Source organism: Centroberyx gerrardi, chromosome 23, assembly GCF_048128805.1.
Source record: "Centroberyx gerrardi isolate f3 chromosome 23, fCenGer3.hap1.cur.20231027, whole genome shotgun sequence".
Lineage (NCBI taxonomy): Eukaryota > Metazoa > Chordata > Actinopteri > Beryciformes > Berycidae > Centroberyx > Centroberyx gerrardi.
The window spans coordinates 2,525,116-2,544,788 of record NC_136019.1 but is presented as its reverse complement, the minus strand read 5'-3'; the positions used below and the strand labels follow the sequence as shown (position 1 = coordinate 2,544,788).

General features: G+C 45.1%; 1 protein-coding gene across 1 annotated transcript; it reads left to right on the top strand.

Moving 5' to 3' along the window:
• The first annotated feature begins 325 nt into the window (after nucleotides 1–325).
• On the top strand, nucleotides 326–6,345 carry LOC144537897 (butyrophilin-like protein 10). Its single transcript, XM_078281808.1, has 4 exons — nucleotides 326–677; nucleotides 4,406–4,747; nucleotides 4,885–5,163; nucleotides 6,229–6,345. Exons 1-4 carry the CDS (start codon nucleotides 326–328, stop codon nucleotides 6,264–6,266), a joined length of 1,011 nt encoding a protein of 336 aa, XP_078137934.1. The 3' UTR covers nucleotides 6,267–6,345.
• Nucleotides 6,346–19,673: the final 13,328 nt, after the last annotated feature.

The following is a 19,673-nucleotide window of genomic DNA, read 5'->3' as shown; positions in this document are numbered from 1 at the left end:
CTGCATATGCTGTAATACCTTTCTTTTAGGCAAGTAAATGTCTTCTCTGCTGTTATTTTAATGTAAAACTCCTCTTTTTAGATTCACCATCACATTTCTGTTGTGCTCCTGCAGCTGTGTCTTCAATTTCACACCTTTTGTCTACAAAAGGCAACACAAACACAGCAAATGAACATCAACAGTTTCTTGCTTCTATTTGCACACAGAGACCAAGATGCACCACAAAGATGAAACTGAACAGAGAGGAGAGGAGAAGACCAAATCTTTAAATAACGACACAGAACTTCAAGTTCTGATGGAAGGAGAAAGAGACAGAGAGCAGCTGATGGTAGAAAGAGAGGCAGATAACGATCTGGACAAGAAAAAGGCAAAAACTGAGGAAGAGCTACAGAAGAAAGAGAACGAAGGGAAACAGAAGAAAGAACTTCTTCCTAAATTGACGGGAGAGCAGAAGGAACTGGAAAACCAGAGAGAACAACTCAAATCACAACTGGAGGAAGTAGAGAGACAGGAGGAGGAGAACAATGAGAATGACAAGAAGCTTCAGTCAGCGAATCTGATAGTAGAAGAGATGAGAAAAAAGCCTCTATTAGAGGTCAAAAAGGATCTAGAGAGGAGAAAGGCAGAACTTAAGAAACAGCTACAGATGACAGAGAAAGCACTGGGGAACAAAGAGGGTGAAATTACTAGAGAGACAGAAAGGAAGAGGAAAGCAGAGAATGAGAAGGAGCAAATCAATGTGAAATGGAAGGAGAAAGAGATGAATGAGAGAGGGAAGATAGAGAACGAATTGAACGAGTTGACAGAACTACTTGCTAAATTGATGGGACAGAAAAAGGAACTGGAGAGCCAGAGAGAAAAACTCAAATCACAACTGGAGGAGGTAGAGAGAAAGGAGAAGGAGAACCATGAGAATGACAAGAAGCTTCAGTCAGCGAATCTGATAGTAGAAGAGATGAGAAAAAAGCCTCCATTAGAGGTCAAAAAGGATCTAGAGAGGAGAAAGGCAGAGCTTGAGAAACAGCTACAGATGACAGAGAAAGCACTGGAGAATAAAGTGAATAAAGTGACAGAAAATGAGAGGAAAGCAGAGAACGATAATGAGATGGATGAGAGAGAGGAGATAGAGAATGAAGGGAAACAGGTGATAGAACTTCTTCCTAAATTGACGGGAGAGCAGAAGGACCTGGAGAACGAGAGAGAACAACTCAAATCACAACTGGAGGAGGTAGAGAGACAGGAGGAACAGAACAATGAGAATGAGAGGAAGCTTCAGTCAGCAAATTGCATAGTAGAAGAGGTGAGAAAAAAACCTCCATTAGAGGTCAAAAAGGCTCTAGAGAGGAGAAAGACAGAACTTAAGAAACAGCTACAGATGACAGAGAAAGCACTGTGGTACAAAGAGGGCGAAATTACTAGAGAGAAAGAAAGGAAGAGGAAAGCAGAGAATGAGAATGAGGAAATCAATGTGAAATTGAAGGAGAAAGAGATTTATGAGAGAGGGAAGATAGAGAACAAATTGAAACAGGTGACAGAACTACTTGTTAAATTGATGGGAGAGCAGAAGGAACTGGAAAACCAGAGAGAACAACTCAAATCACAACTGGAGGAGGTAGAGAGACAGGAGGAGGAGAACAATGAGAATGAGAGGAAGTTTCAGTCAGCAAATTTGATAGTAGAAGAGATGAGAAACAAGTCTCTATTAGAGGTCAAAAAGGATCTAGAGAGGAGAAAGGCAGAGCTTGAGAAACAGCTACAGAAGCCGGAGAGAGGACTGAAGATTAAAGAGGGTGAAATTACTAGAGTGACAGAAAGTAAAAGGAAAACAGAGAATGAGAAGGAGCAAATCAAAGTGAAATTGAAGGAGAAAGAGAAAGAGATAGATGAGACAGAGAGGAAGCTTCAGTCAGTCAGTAGAGAAGTAACAGAGAGGGAGACAGAGAAGACAGACCTCAAAATACAGCAAGAAGCAGCAGAGAGAGAAAACCAAGATCTCAGACAGGAGACAGAGCTTCAGGCAGAGGAACAGCAGGAAGTAAAACCTCTGGAAAGTCTGGAGGAAATCACAGAGCAGCTGGAGAAATCCAACATGGATTTCAATAAGAGAGAAGCAGAGATAAGGACATGGAGGGAAGAGCTGACACTAATCAAACACAGAAGCAGGTTTTGATGACACTGGTTACTTTGTGACACTTTGTTTTATCATAGGATATTTATATTTTTGTATTTTTTTCTATCATGATTGATTGTGTTGCTTAGTTTTGCTTGTTTTGAATATATTATAATGCTGTGATAATTAACTTGTGCATTATCCCTTGGTGAGAATTCACATAAGGATCTCCATCAGTGCATCACACCTGTATAATGTGACATCAGGTGACTTCATAGTTTTTTGTGTGTGAATAAATAAAGTTGGATCATTGTAAATAGCTCGATAAATGTCATGTTTGTCTTGAAATCTTTTCTTCAGACAGATTTAAACCAGCAAATATGCTGCAATCCTATATTGGTGTTTCCTCCAGAGTTGTTTTCCTTGTGGGGTGGAAAGGCCTGTAGACTATGTGACATTTAGACCATGGGACACTAAAACTCTCCATTGAAAACAATATTAATGACATTCCTAGGCTAAAGTCTAATAGACAAACACAGTAAGCTGCAGCAGATAGACAGTAAAACACAAAGTAAACACACATTACCGCCCAGTACAGGTGACCAGGAGCGTTTTATTTTTTTTAATTTATTTATTATTTTATTTGAGGACTTTGGACGTGCGGCTTACTTTCCTCGATGTGACTCTATCATGCAACAGGTATGGAGGCTTTTCTTTTTAATTAAATTCTTATTCTTAAATTGTTTACTCTAGAGATGCTTTTCCTATTTTTTAATTAAAAGAAATACATTGTCTTCTATTTTTAGAATAAAAGCTGGTCTACCTTCACAGCTGTTGGTTTCCTCTCAAACAACTATTTTTTCATATGAGTCATTTATTGCGCACAAAATTGTATACGAAATATGTAGGAAATGTAATAATAATTTCATCATGTAAAATTTCAACAGCACTTAACTGACTTTGAAAACAGATTGTAGCGTTTATTTTGAGCGGTTGAGCACAAAGTCCTTTTTTTCATAACACCAAACTGTCGGATATTGGTTTTACATGGTTTACACGTCAGCAATTTATTGACGTGATTGGACTTGCATTGTAACTTAGAAACGGTGGGATATAATCAGTGTAATATGTTAAACAAACATGGCAGCTTCAAAACACATTTTACACAATTAACTGTTTTACAGTCTTTGGACAGATGAAAGTGAAACTAGTTCTCAAACACAATGAAGGGCATCTGTAGAGAAAATGTCTTCATTATTATTATATTATTCAATATTGTAAAAGTGAAAGTTTTAGGTTTGAAACTGCTCACCAGGGCACGTTTGTATTCACACTACAAGTCAATTAAAATAAAATGTATTTGTCTACGAACTTGAACATGGGTATTAAAATAAAGGAATGACCAGCAGGGGGAGCTGTTGAACAGTTTATGTCCGGTTAGATTATTCAACATGGTGGATGTAGTTTGACAGTTTGACATTTTACATGCAAATAAATGGATGCACTATGAAGGATGAAAACTACTCGTATGATTTTCTCAAAATCTGATAGAGCTTCATTCTAAAATGAGAAAGCAAAAATAAAAAATAACAAATCTTGATTGAATGATTGTTGGCAGATAACAAAGACAAAGACCCTAAAGCATTTTTAGAGTAACTTCATTTTTGACTGGTTGAAGAGATATTTGGGATTTAATTATTTTGCATAAATACCACTTAAAAGGCATTTTTTCTTCCACATGGTCTTCCTGTAAATTAACATTTCACAACTGGTTTATGTCAATTTTCAGAACTCCAGGATGGTTCACCTGAAGGACGGACTGTCTCTTAAATCTCAGCTCAGAGTCTTCAGTGTCTTGGTTTTCCATCACACTGTTGTCCTTCTTCTTCTTGTGGAGGTAATTTACACACAAACACAGGTAAAAAATCATGATTAGGCTTTAGATGTAATATAATGTATTTATACATATAAATGCTGTTAAATGACATACTATCAATTTCTGTACCAACAATACGTTAGAGCAAAACTCTTAAGAGGTGATGCAATTTGATGTCATGTTCATCAGTTTCGCTCTCCTGGCACTTGCTGGTTTTAGGCTTTCTTGCCAACCTTGAAAGTCCAGAAATAAGGGGAGGGGGCTGGGGGGTTTAGGTCCAAAACAACACCACATTTCAAACAGGTTTTCAATCACTTTACGGCAAATGCAGCAGCCATGATCAGCACTTCACTTTTCATTTCCATTCCATATAAGTAGAAAAAGAAGCCAGTATTGTAATGAGAGTTATTTCTTCCCAGGTCAGCCTCAGGTGATTGGTCCATCTCAGCCAATAGTGGCAATTGTTGGTGATGACATCATTTTGCCATGCCACCTGGAACTTGCCATGGATGCTTTTGCCATGACACTGGAGTGGGCGAGACCTGACCTGGACCCCGGATTTGTACATGTGTGGCGTGACGGTCAGGAACTTGAGCTCAGTAAACACCCGTCCTACGAGGGAAGAACGTCACTGTTCATCGACAAACTGAAGCATGGAGACATTTCACTGAAACTCTCTAAAGTGAAACTCTCTGATGAGGGAAGATACAGATGCTTCCTTCCCTCATTGGATAGAGACTCCATTGTTCAGCTTGTTGTTGGTAAGTGGGCATATGATCATTGTGCGTGTTTTCTTCATCTTTGTTCATCCAGATGATAATTGTATGCCGTGCCAAGTATCGTTATTCCATTGCTACTGAAACCATTGTTTTAAATGTCTCCTCTTACTCATCATTAGGTGCTGTCTCCTCTCCTGTCATTGAGATTACCAAAGACAGCAGTGAAGTGGTTTTAGGGTGTGAATCTAAAGGCTGGTACCCAGAGCCTGAGGTGTTTTGGCTGGACGGTGAGGGAAACATCCTCTCTGCTGGACCTACAGAGACAGTCAGAGGTCCTGATGGCCTCTATACTGTCAGCAGCAGAGTGACTGTGGAGAAGACCGACACCAACAGGTTCACCTGTAGAGTTCAACAGCAGAACATCAACCAGACCAGGGAGACACAGATTCATGTTCCAGGTAAAAATGTTTTCTAAAGTCATGATATGGACACTTTATTAGCTTTAAACAACTGAGGTCTAGACTTGAGACTTGTGCCTCAAGACTTGAGACTCAAGCAAAGTTGACTTGGTCACACCTCTGAAGTGTTGTAATTAACTTTTTTTGGTGAACCCACTTTCCCTCAAGCTGCCTCGTGTACTTCTACTTCAGTTAGGGATTTCCTACATTTCCCAGAATGCCTTTCGACAAAAGAGAAAGAGGCCTACAGAGAGCAATAGCAATATTGATAGTGATGGCAAAAGAGCAAGAGAGGAACTTTTTCCAGACATGAAAAAATGAGTCAACCCTTACTCAAAATGCAACCTGTCTTGTTGCTGCATTGCACTGTGGTTTATTGAGGCTGCTGTCAGTGTAGAAATTGGTCTCTCTCCTCTTCTCCGATGGATTTCATTTCTCCCTGTATGATTGTTGAATGTTGGTGTGAAATAGTGATTCTAGAAAGAAGCCACCAAAACCAAAACCTGATGTTTACCGATGTTTTAGAGAGCTGAAAACATTTCTGAAATATTGTCTTACATTAGAAATCAAGGGTCACTGAACTACTAGGCATGTTGCAGTGGAAAAATTAAGTGGGGAAGATGTGTTAGGCATGTAATTGATGTTTTGAATCATTTTAGCCAAAAGTTTACATGGTATAATAGTTCCACTAGACTTGTTAGGATGTGAATAATGATGTAGGTCTGGTAGCAGTAAAGACACTCCAGGTTAAACAGTATTTACAGCCGCTGTCTCTTGTATAGGTTAAATTGGAGGTCATTTGAGTTGGAGGGGCATCAAGTATGAATGAGGTTGTAAAGAAGAAAAATTATGTAATATTCACATATTCCAAAGTGTGTGTGTGTGTGTGTGTGTGTGTGTGTGTGTGTGTGTGTGCATTCAGTGCCACACCCCACCTCTCTCAGACAGCCTGTGTATTCCCTCTATCTTGCCATCTATCCTCCCGTCCCATTCCATCCATCTTTTTCCTCTTTCCCCCGCTCCCTCTCCTGTTCCTCCCCTATGTCTCTCTCTCTCTCTCTCTAGCTCTCTCTCTCATTGTCATATCTGTTTCTAATGGGTGATTGGAGTTGCCGTTGGTGCTTTTGAAAAGGGCAGAGGTCACCACAAGACCTTTGCGTGTGCCGTGATTAGGATCCTGACATGACCACGATTCCTGTTCTCTGTGAATATTTGGAACATTTCAAAGGTAAGTCGCCGGCCGGTCTGTTAAAATTCAAGCTGTTGCCGGATTTACCAGAACACCCTACTGATTACTAATAAAGTCTCAAGTTATATTTTCCGATGTGTGTTTTTTGCCAATAATAAGGCAACAACAATTTCAAGATTTTTGAATGGACCTTGGTGTGGTAGGAGGGCCTTCAACCTGGGCCAGCTCCTGTGCGTTTGAATGCAGAAATCTCTGCAGGCTGTTTGTTTCACTTACTACTATTCGGGAACCTCTGCTGATATTTATACATAGATGCTTTAACGCCCATGCAAAGTATAAACCCACCGATGTATTTGCCACAGTCAGAAGCACCTACTGTCTGTTCTTCTGCAGGTTTGTCCGACCTCCCAGAAGTCATAGGCTCCTATTGTTTTTTAAAATCAATTAAAAACTGCTCAGAGACATAACGCTGCATAGACGAATGTAATCCATCATTTTAAGTAAGTAAGTGTAAATGAGTAAAAAATGATTAGGTGTGAATGGGGCTACATAGCTAAAGCTTTTTGCAGACTGTGCAATTGTGACCGTCTTTTGCGTTCACTTTATGTCAGATGATTGGAGAGAAGTAAAATCTTGATAATCAGCCTGTCAGACTGTAGGCTAAATATTGAAGCCTTTCCATGGATTGGCTGTCCTTGACCTTGTCCCGAATGAACAAAGACCGCTAACCATCTTTGAAGACAAAATATTTTTCCCAGATGTGAAAAATGTGTCTGTGACGGAGTTAAGATGGACAAAATGGCACAGTCTGCAAACACCTTAAACCTGTTCATGTGAATATGCAGCTATCAGATGTTTTTGTGGTTTTGATGAATGAATTCAGCTCCAGCATCTCCTAATACCATAGCTTGCATGACCACAGATTTTTTTTTCTGACACATCTTCACCCCCCAGCATTATAGCTCACCAACGCTTATTGGCCAAGCGGTCTCAAATTAAAAAATCAACATGAAAGTGTTGTTTGTGACGGTATTGCGGCTCCAGTAGCACCTTTGGCCGACCGGGCCAATCTGAGAGTGGTTTTCCTTCTGCTACACCCGCTCTGATTCTGCCTTGTCACTGCCACCAGTGCGCAGTAATGGAAAAAGTTAAATAGTCCCCATTAAATGTAATAATTAGCTGCGTGATAACAGATATAATAAGAACATAATAAATATAGAATACATGTATACATGTAATAATACATGTATATATACTTTTGAAACACTCAACATTATATTATATTGTATTATATTATATTGTATTGTATTGTATTATATTATATTATATTTGTAATAAAGTTTAATGCTGTATTATCACTTTTTAAAGATGTCTCATTGATCCATCGTAGTGCACTAGGTTGTAAATTAAGCAAATTAATGAATTACATGTATAATAAATAACCAAGAAAGTAATATATAGATTTAATTTTTTTTATTTTGAAAAGGAAAACAGATGGAGCTAAATGTGATTCTATGATGTTAATCTCCACTGTAGGTGTTATCATCCTCTTCTATGCTGGGTTTCATCGCTGAAGGCCGAAGCATCGGCATCTTCCTGTGCGATGCAGTTGTTTGTTTTCTCCCTCTGGCTGGGAGCTTGAACAGTGACTTAGTGGTCTTACTGTTCAGGGTCAGGCATGCAGCACAGAAATTTCCTGAAAAATCTGCTGACGCCCTTCTTCTTCTTCGCCCTCTTGGCTTCATCGCTGAAGGTCGAAGCATTGTCATCTCCCTGTGTGATGCAGGTCTTTGTTTTCTCCCTCTGGCTGGGAGCTTGAACATGGACGTTCCAAGTGAAGTCCGCAGCAAAGTAAACTTTGTCATCGTCCACCTCCTGTTTGATGCATGTCTTCTTGTTGGCCCACTTGCTGTGGGTTTTCCAGTGTCCACCAGAAAGTCTTCGGTTAGCCTTCTTTTTTGCCCACTTGCTGTGGGCTCGATCATTGAAGGCAGAAGCATCGGCATCTTGCTGTTGGATGCACATATTTGCTTTTGCCCTCTGGCTGGGGGCTTGAACATGGACGTTCCAAGCGAAGTCTGCAGCATAGTAAACTTCCTCATGGTCGTCTTTGATGTCAGGTGTCCAGGTCAGAGATTTCCAGAGGCCTCTGAAAAATCCCCTGATACCCTTCTTCTTTTTTGCCCTCTTGCTGTGGGCTTCATCGCAGGAGTCTGAAGCATCATCTTCCTGGTCGATGCAAGTCTTCTTTCTCCCCCTCTTGCTGTGGGTTTTCCAGAGTCCTCCAGAAAATCTTCTGCTCCCCCTCTCTTGTTTTGCCCTGGGCTTCTTCACTTGGCTGTCATCCGACTCAACTGCCTTGCTGGTGGTTTTGCCAAGGCAGTTTGTGGCCAAGTTGCTTGGAGGAAGGTCAGGGGTATTAGACACACTGCAGTCCACAGTGGCATCTGCCGCCTCATCATTTGGAGCCAAGTTGTCTGAAGCCATAACTGACTCGGCTCTTTCAATGACAGCCCTGAGTTTATTTGCCAACTCAATGAGTTCCTTATCCATAATGTTGTCATCAATGGTTGTTTTTGGAGGTGCAGAGTGGCCTTCCACCTTTGGGGTCAAGTCATCTTTACCGGAGGCCTGGGTGGCATCGGAGACCTCTGTGTTACGGGAGGCCTGCAGGGCATTGGAGGCCTCTGAGGTACGGGAGACCTGGGTGGTTCCGGAGGCCTGGGTGGTACCGGAGACCTGGGTGGTACCGGAGGCCTGGGTGATATCGGAGACCTGGGTGGTACCGGAGGCCTCTGAGGTACGGGAGACCTGGGTGGTACCGGAGGCCTGGGTGGCATCAGAGACCTCGGTGTTACCGGAGGCATGCAGGGCATTGGAGGCCTCTGAGGTACGGGAGACCTGGGTGGTTCCGGAGGCCTGGATGATATCGGAGGCCTGCGGGGCACGGGAGGACTCTGAGGTATGGGAGGCCTGGGTTGTACTGGAGACCTGGGTGGTACCGGATACCTGGGTGGTACCGGAGACCTGGGTGGTACCGGTGGCCTGGGTGATATCAGAGACCTGGGTGGTAGCAGAAGCCTGGGTGGTACCGGAAACCTGGATGGTACTGGAGGCCTGGGTGGCATCGGGGACCTTGGTGTTACCGGAGGCCTGCAGGGCATTGGAGGCCTCTGAGGTACGGGAGACCTGGGTGGTTCCGGAGGCCTGGGTGGTACCGGAGATCTGGGTGGTCCCGGAGGCCTGCGGGGCACGGGCGGCCTCTGAGGTATGGGAGATCTGGGTGGTACCGGAGGCCTGGGTGGCATCGGAGACCTCGGTGTTACCAGAGGCCTGCAGGGCATTGGAGGCCTCTAAGGTGCGGGAGACCTGGGTGGTTCCGGAGGCCTGAGTGGTACCGGAGGCCTGGGTGATATCGGAGGTCTGCGGGGCACGGGAGGCCACTGAGGTATGGGAGGCCTGGGTGGTACCGGAGACCTGGGTGGTACCAGATACCTGGGTGGTACCGGAGACCTCGGTGTTACCAGAGGCCTGCAGGGCATTGGAGGCCTCTAAGGTGCGGGAGACCTGGGTGGTTCCGGAGGCCTGAGTGGTACCGGAGGCCTGGGTGATATCGGAGGTCTGCGGGGCACGGGAGGCCACTGAGGTATGGGAGGCCTGGGTGGTACCGGAGACCTGGGTGGTACCAGATACCTGGGTGGTACCGGAGACCTGAGTGGTACCGGAGGCCTGGGTGGCATCGGAGACCTCGGTGTTACCGGAGGCCTGCAGGGCATTGGAGGCTTCTGAGGTATGGGAGACCTGGGTGGTTCCGGAGGCCTGGGTGGTACCGGAGCCCTGGGTGGTACCAGATGCCTGGGTGGCATCGGAGACCTCGGTGTTACCGGAGGCATGCAGGGCATTGGAGGCCTCTGAGGTATGGGAGACCTGGGTGGTACGGGTGGCCCGGGTGGCATCGGAGACCTCGGTGTTACCGGAGGCATGCAGGGCATTGGAGGCCTCTGAGGTATGGGAGACCTGGGTGGTTCCAGAGGCCTGGGTGATATCGGAGGCCTGTGGGGCACGGGAGGCCTCTGGGGTATGGGAGGCCTGGGTGGTACTGGAGACCTGGGTGGTACCGGAAGCCTGGGTGGTACCGGAAACCTGGGTGGTACCGGAGGCCTGGGTGATATCGGAGGCCTGTGGGGCACGGGAGGCCTCTGGGGTATGGGAGGCCTGGGTGGTACTGGAGACCTGGGTGGTACCGGAAGCCTGGGTGGTACCGGAAACCTGGGTGGTACCGGAGGCCTGTGTGGTACCGGAGGCCTGGGTGATATCGGAGGCCTGCGGGGCACGGGAGGCCTCTGAGGTATGGGAGGCCTGGGTGGTACCGGAGACCTGGGTGGTACCAGATACCTGGGTGGTACCGGAGACCTGAGTGGTACCGGAGGCCTGGGTGGCATCGGAGACCTCGGTGTTACCGGAGGCATGCAGGGCATTGGAGGCCTCTGAGGTATGGGAGACCTGGGTGGTTCCAGAGGCCTGGGTGGTAACGGAAACCTGGGTGGTACCGGAGACATGGGTGGCATTGGAGACCTTGGTTTTACCGGAGGCCTGCAGGGCATTGGACGCCTCTGAGGTATGGGAGACCTGGGTGGTTCCGGAGGCCTGGGTGGTTCCGGAGGCCTGGGTGGTACCGGAGACCTGGGTGGTACCGGAGGCCTGTGGGGCATGGGCGGCCTTTGAGGTATGGGAGACCTGGGTGGTACCGGAGGCCTGGGTGGCATCGGAGACCTCGGTGTTACCAGAGGCCTGCAGGGCATTGGAGGCCTCTAAGGTACGGGAGACCTGGGTGGTTCCGGAGGCCTGAGTGGTACCGGAGGCCTGGGTGATATCGGAGGCCTGCCGGGCACGGGAGGCCTCTGAGGTATGGGAGGCCTGGGTGGTACCGGAGACCTGGGTGGTACCAGATACCTTGGTGGTACCAGAGGCCTGGGTGATATCAGAGACCTTGGTGGTACCGGAAACCTGGGTGGTACCAGAGGCCTGGGTGGCATTGGAGACCTCGGTGTTACCGGAGGCCTGCGGGGCACGGGAGGCCTCTGAGGTATGGGAGGCCTGGGTGGTAACGCAAACCTGGGTGGTACCAGAGACATGGGTGGTATCGGAGGCCTGGGTGGCATCAGAGACCTCGGTGTTACCGGAGGCTTGCAGGGCATTGGAGGCCTCTGAGGTACGGGAGACCTGGGTGGTTCCGGAGGCCTCGGTGGTACCGGAGGCCTGGGTGGTAACGGAAAACTGGGTGGTACCGGTGGCCTGGGTGGCATCGAACACCTCGGTGTTACCGGAGGCCTGCAGGGCATTGGAGGCCTCTGAGGTATGGGAGACCTGGGTGGTTCCAGAGGCCTGGGTGGTACCGGAGACCAAGGTGGTACCAGAGGCCTGGGTGATATCGGAGACCTGGGTGGTAGCAGAGGCCTCTGAGGTATGTGAGACCTGGGTGGTACCGGAGGCCTGGGTGGCATCATAGACCTCGGTGTTACCGGAAGCCTGTGGGGCACGGGAGGCCTCTGAGGTATGGGAGACCTGGGTGGTAACGGAGGCCTGGGTGGCATCGGAGACCTCGGTGTTACCAGAGGCCTGCAGGGCATTGGAGGCCTCTAAGGTACGGGAGACCTGGGTGGTTCCGGAGGCCTGGGTGGTACTGGAGGCCTGGCTGGTTCCGGAGGCCTGGGTGGTACCGGAGGAGTGGGAGGTTCCGGAGCCTTGGGTGGTACCGGAGGCCTGCAGGGCACGGGAGGCGTCTGAGGTATGGGAGGCCTGGGTGGTACCGGAGGCCTGGGTGGTACTGGAGGCCTGGCTGATACCGGAGGCCTGGGTGGCATCGGAGAATTTGATGTTTCCAGAAGCCTCTGTGTTACCGGAGACCTGCAGGGCATTGGAGGCCTCTGAGGTATGGGAGACCTGGGTGGTTCCGGAGGCCTGGGTGGTACCGGATATCTGGGTGGTACCGGAGACCTGGGTAATATCGGAGACCCTGGTGGTACCTGAGGCATGCGGAGCACAGGAGGCCTGGGTTGTACTGGTGGCCTGGGTGGCATCGGAGACCTGGGTGTTAGCGTAGGCCTGCAGGGCATTGGAGACCTCTGAGGTACAGGAGACCTGGGTGGTTCCGGAGGCCTGGGTGGTACCGGAGGCCTGGGTGATATCGGAGACCTGGGTGGTACCAGAGGTCTGCGGGGCACGGGGGGCCTCTGAGGTAACGGAAACCTGGGTGGTAACGGAAACCTGGGTGTTACGGAAGGCCTGGGTAGTACGCGCGGCCTTGGTGGTACGCGAGACGTGGGTGTTACGGGAGGCCTGGGTGGTACGCGGGGCATGGGTGGAATGCGGGACCTGGGTGGTACACGGGACCTGGGTGGTAACTGAGGCTTGGGTGGTACGCGGGGCGTGGGTGGTATGCGGGGCCTGGGTGGTACGCGGGACCTGGGTGGTACCGGAGGCCTGGCTGGTACGTGGGGCGTGGGTGGTATGCCGGGCCTGGGTGGTACGCGGGACCTGGGTGGTACCGGAGGCCTTTGGGATATGTGGGGCCTGGGTGGTACGCGAGGCCCGGGGGGTACGGGATTGCTGGGGAGCACCGGAAGGTACAGTAATGAACAATCTGTCCCAAAGTGCCGATCCGGAGTTGGATGGATGGGCATATTCCAGCATATCCCTTACTTTCATGTAGTCAGTGGACAACATCCAGAGTGCATTCTCAACGTTGAGATGCAGCGTGGCCTCTTTTGGGTTATCCGTGAAGGACAGATCTGGATTGGTGACCTTTACCTTGTTGATCAGCTTGAGTAGCTGACTCCAGATTACCCTGCGTTCTTCTCGGCAGCTGAATTGGTGGTCACCTTCCTGTGAGAGGGCCCCCTTGAGGACCCTCCTGACTGAGTCCTTGCTCAGTATAAGCACCTGGAAGAAGAGAAGAAGAGTAATGGTTAATTATCATTTCATTTAATCTCCATGTGTAACAAATGTATCTATAGAATAGAAAACTCCTCATTGGGCAGGTTTTGCAGCTTAAAAAACAGTTACAGCAGACAGCACTTATTTCAACATTCAGCACATACTCATATCACATGGTAAAAGTGGAATCACCTTTTACCATAAAAAGCATACTGTGCAGTACTAACAATACTAATACTAATATAGTTTCAGAGTTTCAGTGCTTTGTTGTCAACAACCCTCAGGTGACATGCACATAGCAAGACAAAATACATACTATATAGCATGTATAATACAATATGTACATATCCAGATAAAGTGCATACTGAGAAGTGCACACCTCATAATGCAGCAGCATATTTAACTACATCATGAGTTAAATTGTTGACAAGTAGTAATGAAAAAAGTAAAAACAAGCAACCTTAAAGAAAAGAAAGAAAAAAAAACTGTAGGACTGGAGTAGCCTACATTTAATTTGCTAGCTGTTTTTATGGCTCCATCTTATCTCCACTGCCTGTTTAACTGAGTGATGGCTGAAGGGATAAATGAGTTCCTGATTCTATTTGTTTTAGACTGTGGACATCTGAACCTGCGTCCAGATGGTAGAGCCCCAAACTCATGGTTAAGGGGGTGGGAAATATCTGCAGCAATCTTATCTGCCATTTTATTCAGTCTGGTCAAGTATAGGTGAGCTAGATCTCTCTGCTGCTCGCCTATGATTTTACCACATTTACCACAATCCTAGTCTGTTTATGTGTGCCACATTAGCATTACCATACCAACAGACCAGACAATTGCACAGAATACTTTTGCTATATTACTGTATGTGATAGTATATTATTAGTCAAGTGTATAAGCAAGTATACACCAATAGCCCACATTAGCCTATGAGGATTTTGTGTATACCCAGCTAAAAATGACCAGTGTAAAGTAAATTTATCAGAAATTGAGTCAATCTGCACACACACAGATTTAGGAATGAGGGCTACATTGTGCGCGCGTGTGTGTGTGTGTATGTGTGTGTGTGTGTGTGTGTGTGCTTGCGTGCGTGCATGCTTGCGTGAAGTCCGGGGGCAGGGTAGATTTTTACTGTCACAGGCAAAAAAGGGCAATTCTCACATATTTTAACTAGTGTAAAAATAGCTCATCTCAAAAACTATAAATGGTACAAGTGTGGTTCAAAGTTTTTTTTTGAAGTACAGAAGTGCACCATATTGACCAAGCAATCAGAGTTCACAGAAATCCAGGATGTGATACTTATTTTCAGCAATTAACGTGCATAAAATGTAAGAAAATAAAAACTAAAATCAAGTTTTAGATTGTTTTCCTGATGAGCCACAACAGCGAGGGAGGAAATTACTCTTTTTTTCTGGTTTCTCCTGAATGTCCTGACTGCCTTTGGTAAAGATTTGGTGTGAATATCTCAAAGCATGCCAGTTGTATAGTGTTTTTTTCAGGATAGCCCTCTTTGGTCTCCAAATTGTGCCAAGATTCCCTAAAACAGCCCTGCTGAATCAAATAAAAGGGACTTTCCCTTTATAACAGACAAGTCAGATCTCGCGAGAGTGTGTTGCTGAGACAGAGACAGGTCTCGTACAAAGTTAATTTTCTCCTGATTTGTCTATCTGAAAAATGTCATTTTAGTGTCAGAATTTTCGGAAGATATGTGGCTTGTGAAAAATTGGTCCAATATTTACTTCGGTGACTATGGGGCGAAAGAATCGGTCATAATCTGTGCTCACGTTCACTTCTCCCATTGGAGTGAATAGACTCAGGACCTCCTAAAGGGGCGGGGCAGTGGCGAATCCCACGTGACACAGATACAGGAAATGACTCGCAGTTGCGCCGTCTCATTTCAGTCTCTGGCCCTCTGGCCTCACGTGCATGGCCCTACAGAGGTGTGTACAAAGCCGAATGCGACCAATGATGGCTCGTTTGAAAGATTACAGCCTCGCCTATTGGCTAGAGTTGACAGACAGTTTTGAAACACAATGGGAGCAGACAGGGTTTGAATGTAAAGGTGGAACTTAGCACCCGATCGCTACTGTTGATAGCACACTTCTGCTGTTACTCAGAGTAGCTCGGCCAATACTCGGTCGTCGGGGACGAAACTCACCAAACCGCTTCCAGACCCCTTCGTCTATCACAGACTAAGCCAATGGGCTTCTACACTGTCATATAGGGGAGGAACACAATGCGGAAGAAAGCACAGCCAAAGTAGCTTGCGGCTAACACCAAGTCTGTCCGGCAGCTTCAACTAATCATATAAAATATTAACGGCTATATTGAAACATTTCAATCGCATTTTCTTTTATCCTAAAGGGATGAGGATTTTTCAAACCCAAGTTCTGTAGAATACAATCAAGTGGAATCGTTTATCAGACGTTTGTTTATGGTGAGACAGCAAGCTGCTGTGGAACAGAGGTGAGTAAATAGAATTTCCAAGCGTCTTTAAAAAAGCTATACTGGACATTTTGGCCTCAACAACCACTTTGCCAGAAAAAATACAATCATCTAAGACATATTTTCTTAAAATATTGATGTGATCTGTTGATACATATTATTAAATGAGTTAAATATCATTCATTAGTATCTTCCGTCACGCCGGCGTTACCGCTAGGTGGCGCTTGGGGGTAAAACTACATTATATCTACTCAAGTTCTGTGTTAACAACGCTGTGACTGACATGCATCATGGGACATGTAGTACAGTTAAACCTGAGAATCAAGGTGGCTTAAAGATTGGATAACCAATACTGGACCAACACATACTTAAAATGGGTACCAAGCATGTACTAAATCACCCTGAACAGTCTGGGTTACTTTGGACAGATAATTATACTCATTTCCATTTTCCATTCCATTTTCTCCAATTCAATTCATTTATTAGAGAGCTACACAACAGGTGCACTCCCCCACATTTCTCCACATTTCTAATATTTTACATAGATAATATTTCCTAATATTAATTAGAGAAAGTTCAAGTCTTTACTTACGGTCATCAACTTCCAATTGCTTGTAGGTTGTGTAGAAAAAAGTCCTGAGGTTTCGATTTCCGCTGTGTTGAGGTTCGCTGAAGGGTTCAGAAAAGCTTTGTGGCTGTCTGAAGCCTCGACGCTGGTATTTATTGGCAAATCCATGGAATGTTCATTACCTGTGCCATTGTGACTTCACTCATAAGGCTCACCTCTGGTGTCTGCCTATGCAGATGAGCGCCTGTGTATTCCTGGTCATAGTAGCTCATTGTGAGGTCATTATGACAGTAAAAATGCTATGCTTGATTAATTGCACACAACAAAAAATGGGAACAGTGATAATTGCAAGTAGGCTAACTATTTACATATATAGCTAATGTCCATTTGAATCTTTGTGTCATCCCCTGGCAAAGAGCATCTTACTACACAGGCAAACAACTACACAACCTCTGAAATTCTATGCTTGGTTTAGGCTATTGCACACACAAAAAAGAAGTGCAAACAGGCAGTAATAATTGCAAATAAGTTTACATGGGGTGTAAACATAACTAGTGCAACGTAGGAAGCAGGGACATGCAGAGAGTTCTTGTTCTTGTTCTTGTGCTCAAATGAAAGAAGGGGAATCTACAGTGTCAAACAGTCTGTGGAATAATCTCTGTGTTTTAGGAGTGCAGCAATGCGGTGTTGTTATATCCCTTTACTCATCTGTTATATTTGCTTCCATCTTTTGTCTTTCTGTCTCACTGTCTCTCACAGTTCTTTCTGCCCCTCATCTCTCTGCATTTCTGTCTGCCCATGCTAAATATTAAATAAACATCTTCTCACATGTGAGAAGGACAGAGAAAGGGGCAATGCACCGTGCAAACAATCTCATTTGTGTTTTGCATTTGCTCTAATAGTTTTGCTCGTATCTCTACAATTTATTAACTATTTGGAAAATGTCTAAAATAAAATAATACATTTATGCAGCTGCCCAAGCACCCAAAAAAGTAGATATAATAGTTGATTGAAGTTATGTAAATGAGACCAACCACAGCTGATTCCCATCTCAGTTGGAGACCTACACAACTACCAACTACATCAGTTTTACTGTATTACAGTATTGGAATTTTTGTTTCCATTACTTTTCATTTTGTGTATATTGTAGTTACTGTGTGCCAAAAATTCCTGACAAAAACAAAGCTGAAACCTTTCTGAGGAGATGACATTCTGTTTTTGTGGAAAATAAAAGCGAAGCTATTTATAATACTGTTGTGTTTCTTCTCTTACACTAACAAGAATAAAATGATGAGTTGAACCACGAGGTACAGTTTAGGGTCTTTACTGTTCAAGTGCAAATTCAATCACAACAGGTATCCCTACGCTGACGTATCACTTAACCTATTAAAGGTATACTGACCATTGTATCGCTTAACAAAAGTAGTGCCAAATGCCTATTCTAAATACTGAAATAATGTATTCTTTTTCCAAATATCCATAACAAACACCAAAAGAAAAAATAAAACTAGTGCGCAAAATCATTTGCTACTTCAAAGATTGAGGTAAAATTGAGGTTTGATTTGGAGACATGCATGCAGTGTTTTGGTGGTTTTGGTGCATTTTGGACATGAAATGAACTGTTGTGCCAAGCTGCATGTTGCTGCAGAGAGTTGCATGAAGAGTTTTGAAAAAGTGAACTCAGTATGGAGAAATGCTTGTAACTAATTGTAAAAAAAATGGTAAATGACAGCAGCAGTATGTTATGATATCTCACCGTTCACATCGGCAGCTCCAAGCTGTCGGACCTCAGCAGGTAGATGTGGTCTTACAATTTGTGGAGGAGGAATGTGATTTTTATATAATTTGTGTTCACAGCACATAAATTTGCGTTTCAGAGATTGTGCTAATTTCACAACTTTTTATGAGATCATGTTGTTTCGGTAATATAAGAGCAGCCATCATTCTGCCTCTGTTTTCTGTCTCTATCTCTCCCTCCCTCCCTCCTCTAGGTGTTCTTCCTGTCATGGTCATGGATACAAGACCTGATGCATTTCATCCAGCTCACTGTTACATGGTATGTCAAAACCCCACAGACACACACACACACGCACGCACGCACACACACACACACACACACACAGAGATAGAGTTGGTTGTAGGTGAAATATTTCTGTATTCTGTTAATAAAGTCATGTTTCTGCACTAAAACCAAGACAAATTCCTGTACGCTTATTTTCCTTGGGGAATGAAGTTATTTGGATTCTGAAACAAATGATTACAGATAGTTCTTCACACTGTCCACACTTACTGATACTGATCTTTAATACATTTCTCTGCAAGTGAGGACAGTTTACAGGAAGTCATTAAAGTAGTGACCTGCCTGTGCCCTTCCTACGCATCTGTCATTATAGCTGTGCTAAAGCTTTTCACGTAAGTTTTGATTACAGATAGTTACAAATCAGGATTACTTATTGAAACACTGGGAATACAAAAGTGTGAAAAAAGTATTCATGATTCCACCACATTTCTGTAATCATGTAGCCCAAGAGTGTCAAGGAATATTGAGCCTTTTTTTTTCTTTCTTTCAAAGAAGGAGAGATCTGTGGCTGGCACGGATCAACAGAAAAAACTTTCAGCCGACTCCTCATAGTAAAGTCTGTTCAGATCATTTTGCCACAGGTAGATAATTAGCATACCAAGTACTGATGATTCTACAGAAAATCTCTTATGTATACTGAACAAAAATATAAACGCAACACTTTTGTTTTTGCTCCCATTTTTCATGAGTTGGAATAAAAGATCTAAGACTTTTTCTATGCACATAAAAGGCTTATTTCCCTCAAATTTTGTTCACAAATTTGTTTAAATCAGTGTTAGTGAGCACCTCTCCTTTGCCAAGATAATCCATCCACCTGGCATATCAAGATGCTGATTAAACAGCATGATTATTGCACAGGTGTGCCTGAACATATGTGCTTCTAGCTTTAGGAAAGATTGGTGCAAGTTTACAAAAATTCACTGAACTCTTCCGGGGCATTTTCCTTCCATAATTATTCATTTCTACAGGTTTAATTTCCCACTGAGCGACCCGACGCGTCAGAGGCGCATGCAGACACACTTCAGAGACACTTTCAGAAGAAACGTTTTCCAAACTCACCGAGTCAACTTTCTCTCTCTGGATGGTGATTTTCTGAGATGTCAGTTTATTCCACTTCGGTCCAGACGCACAAATGAAGAAACGAAGCTTTCCGTCCAGTTCTGTCTTCTGTCTTCAGTTCTGCAGGAGGCGTCAGTGCCGGGACACCTGAAGGTTTTCCACCGCTCCGCTCCACACGTTATAAACAAACTGTCCACATGTACTTATGGGTTTTTTGTATGTATGATTTTTTTTTT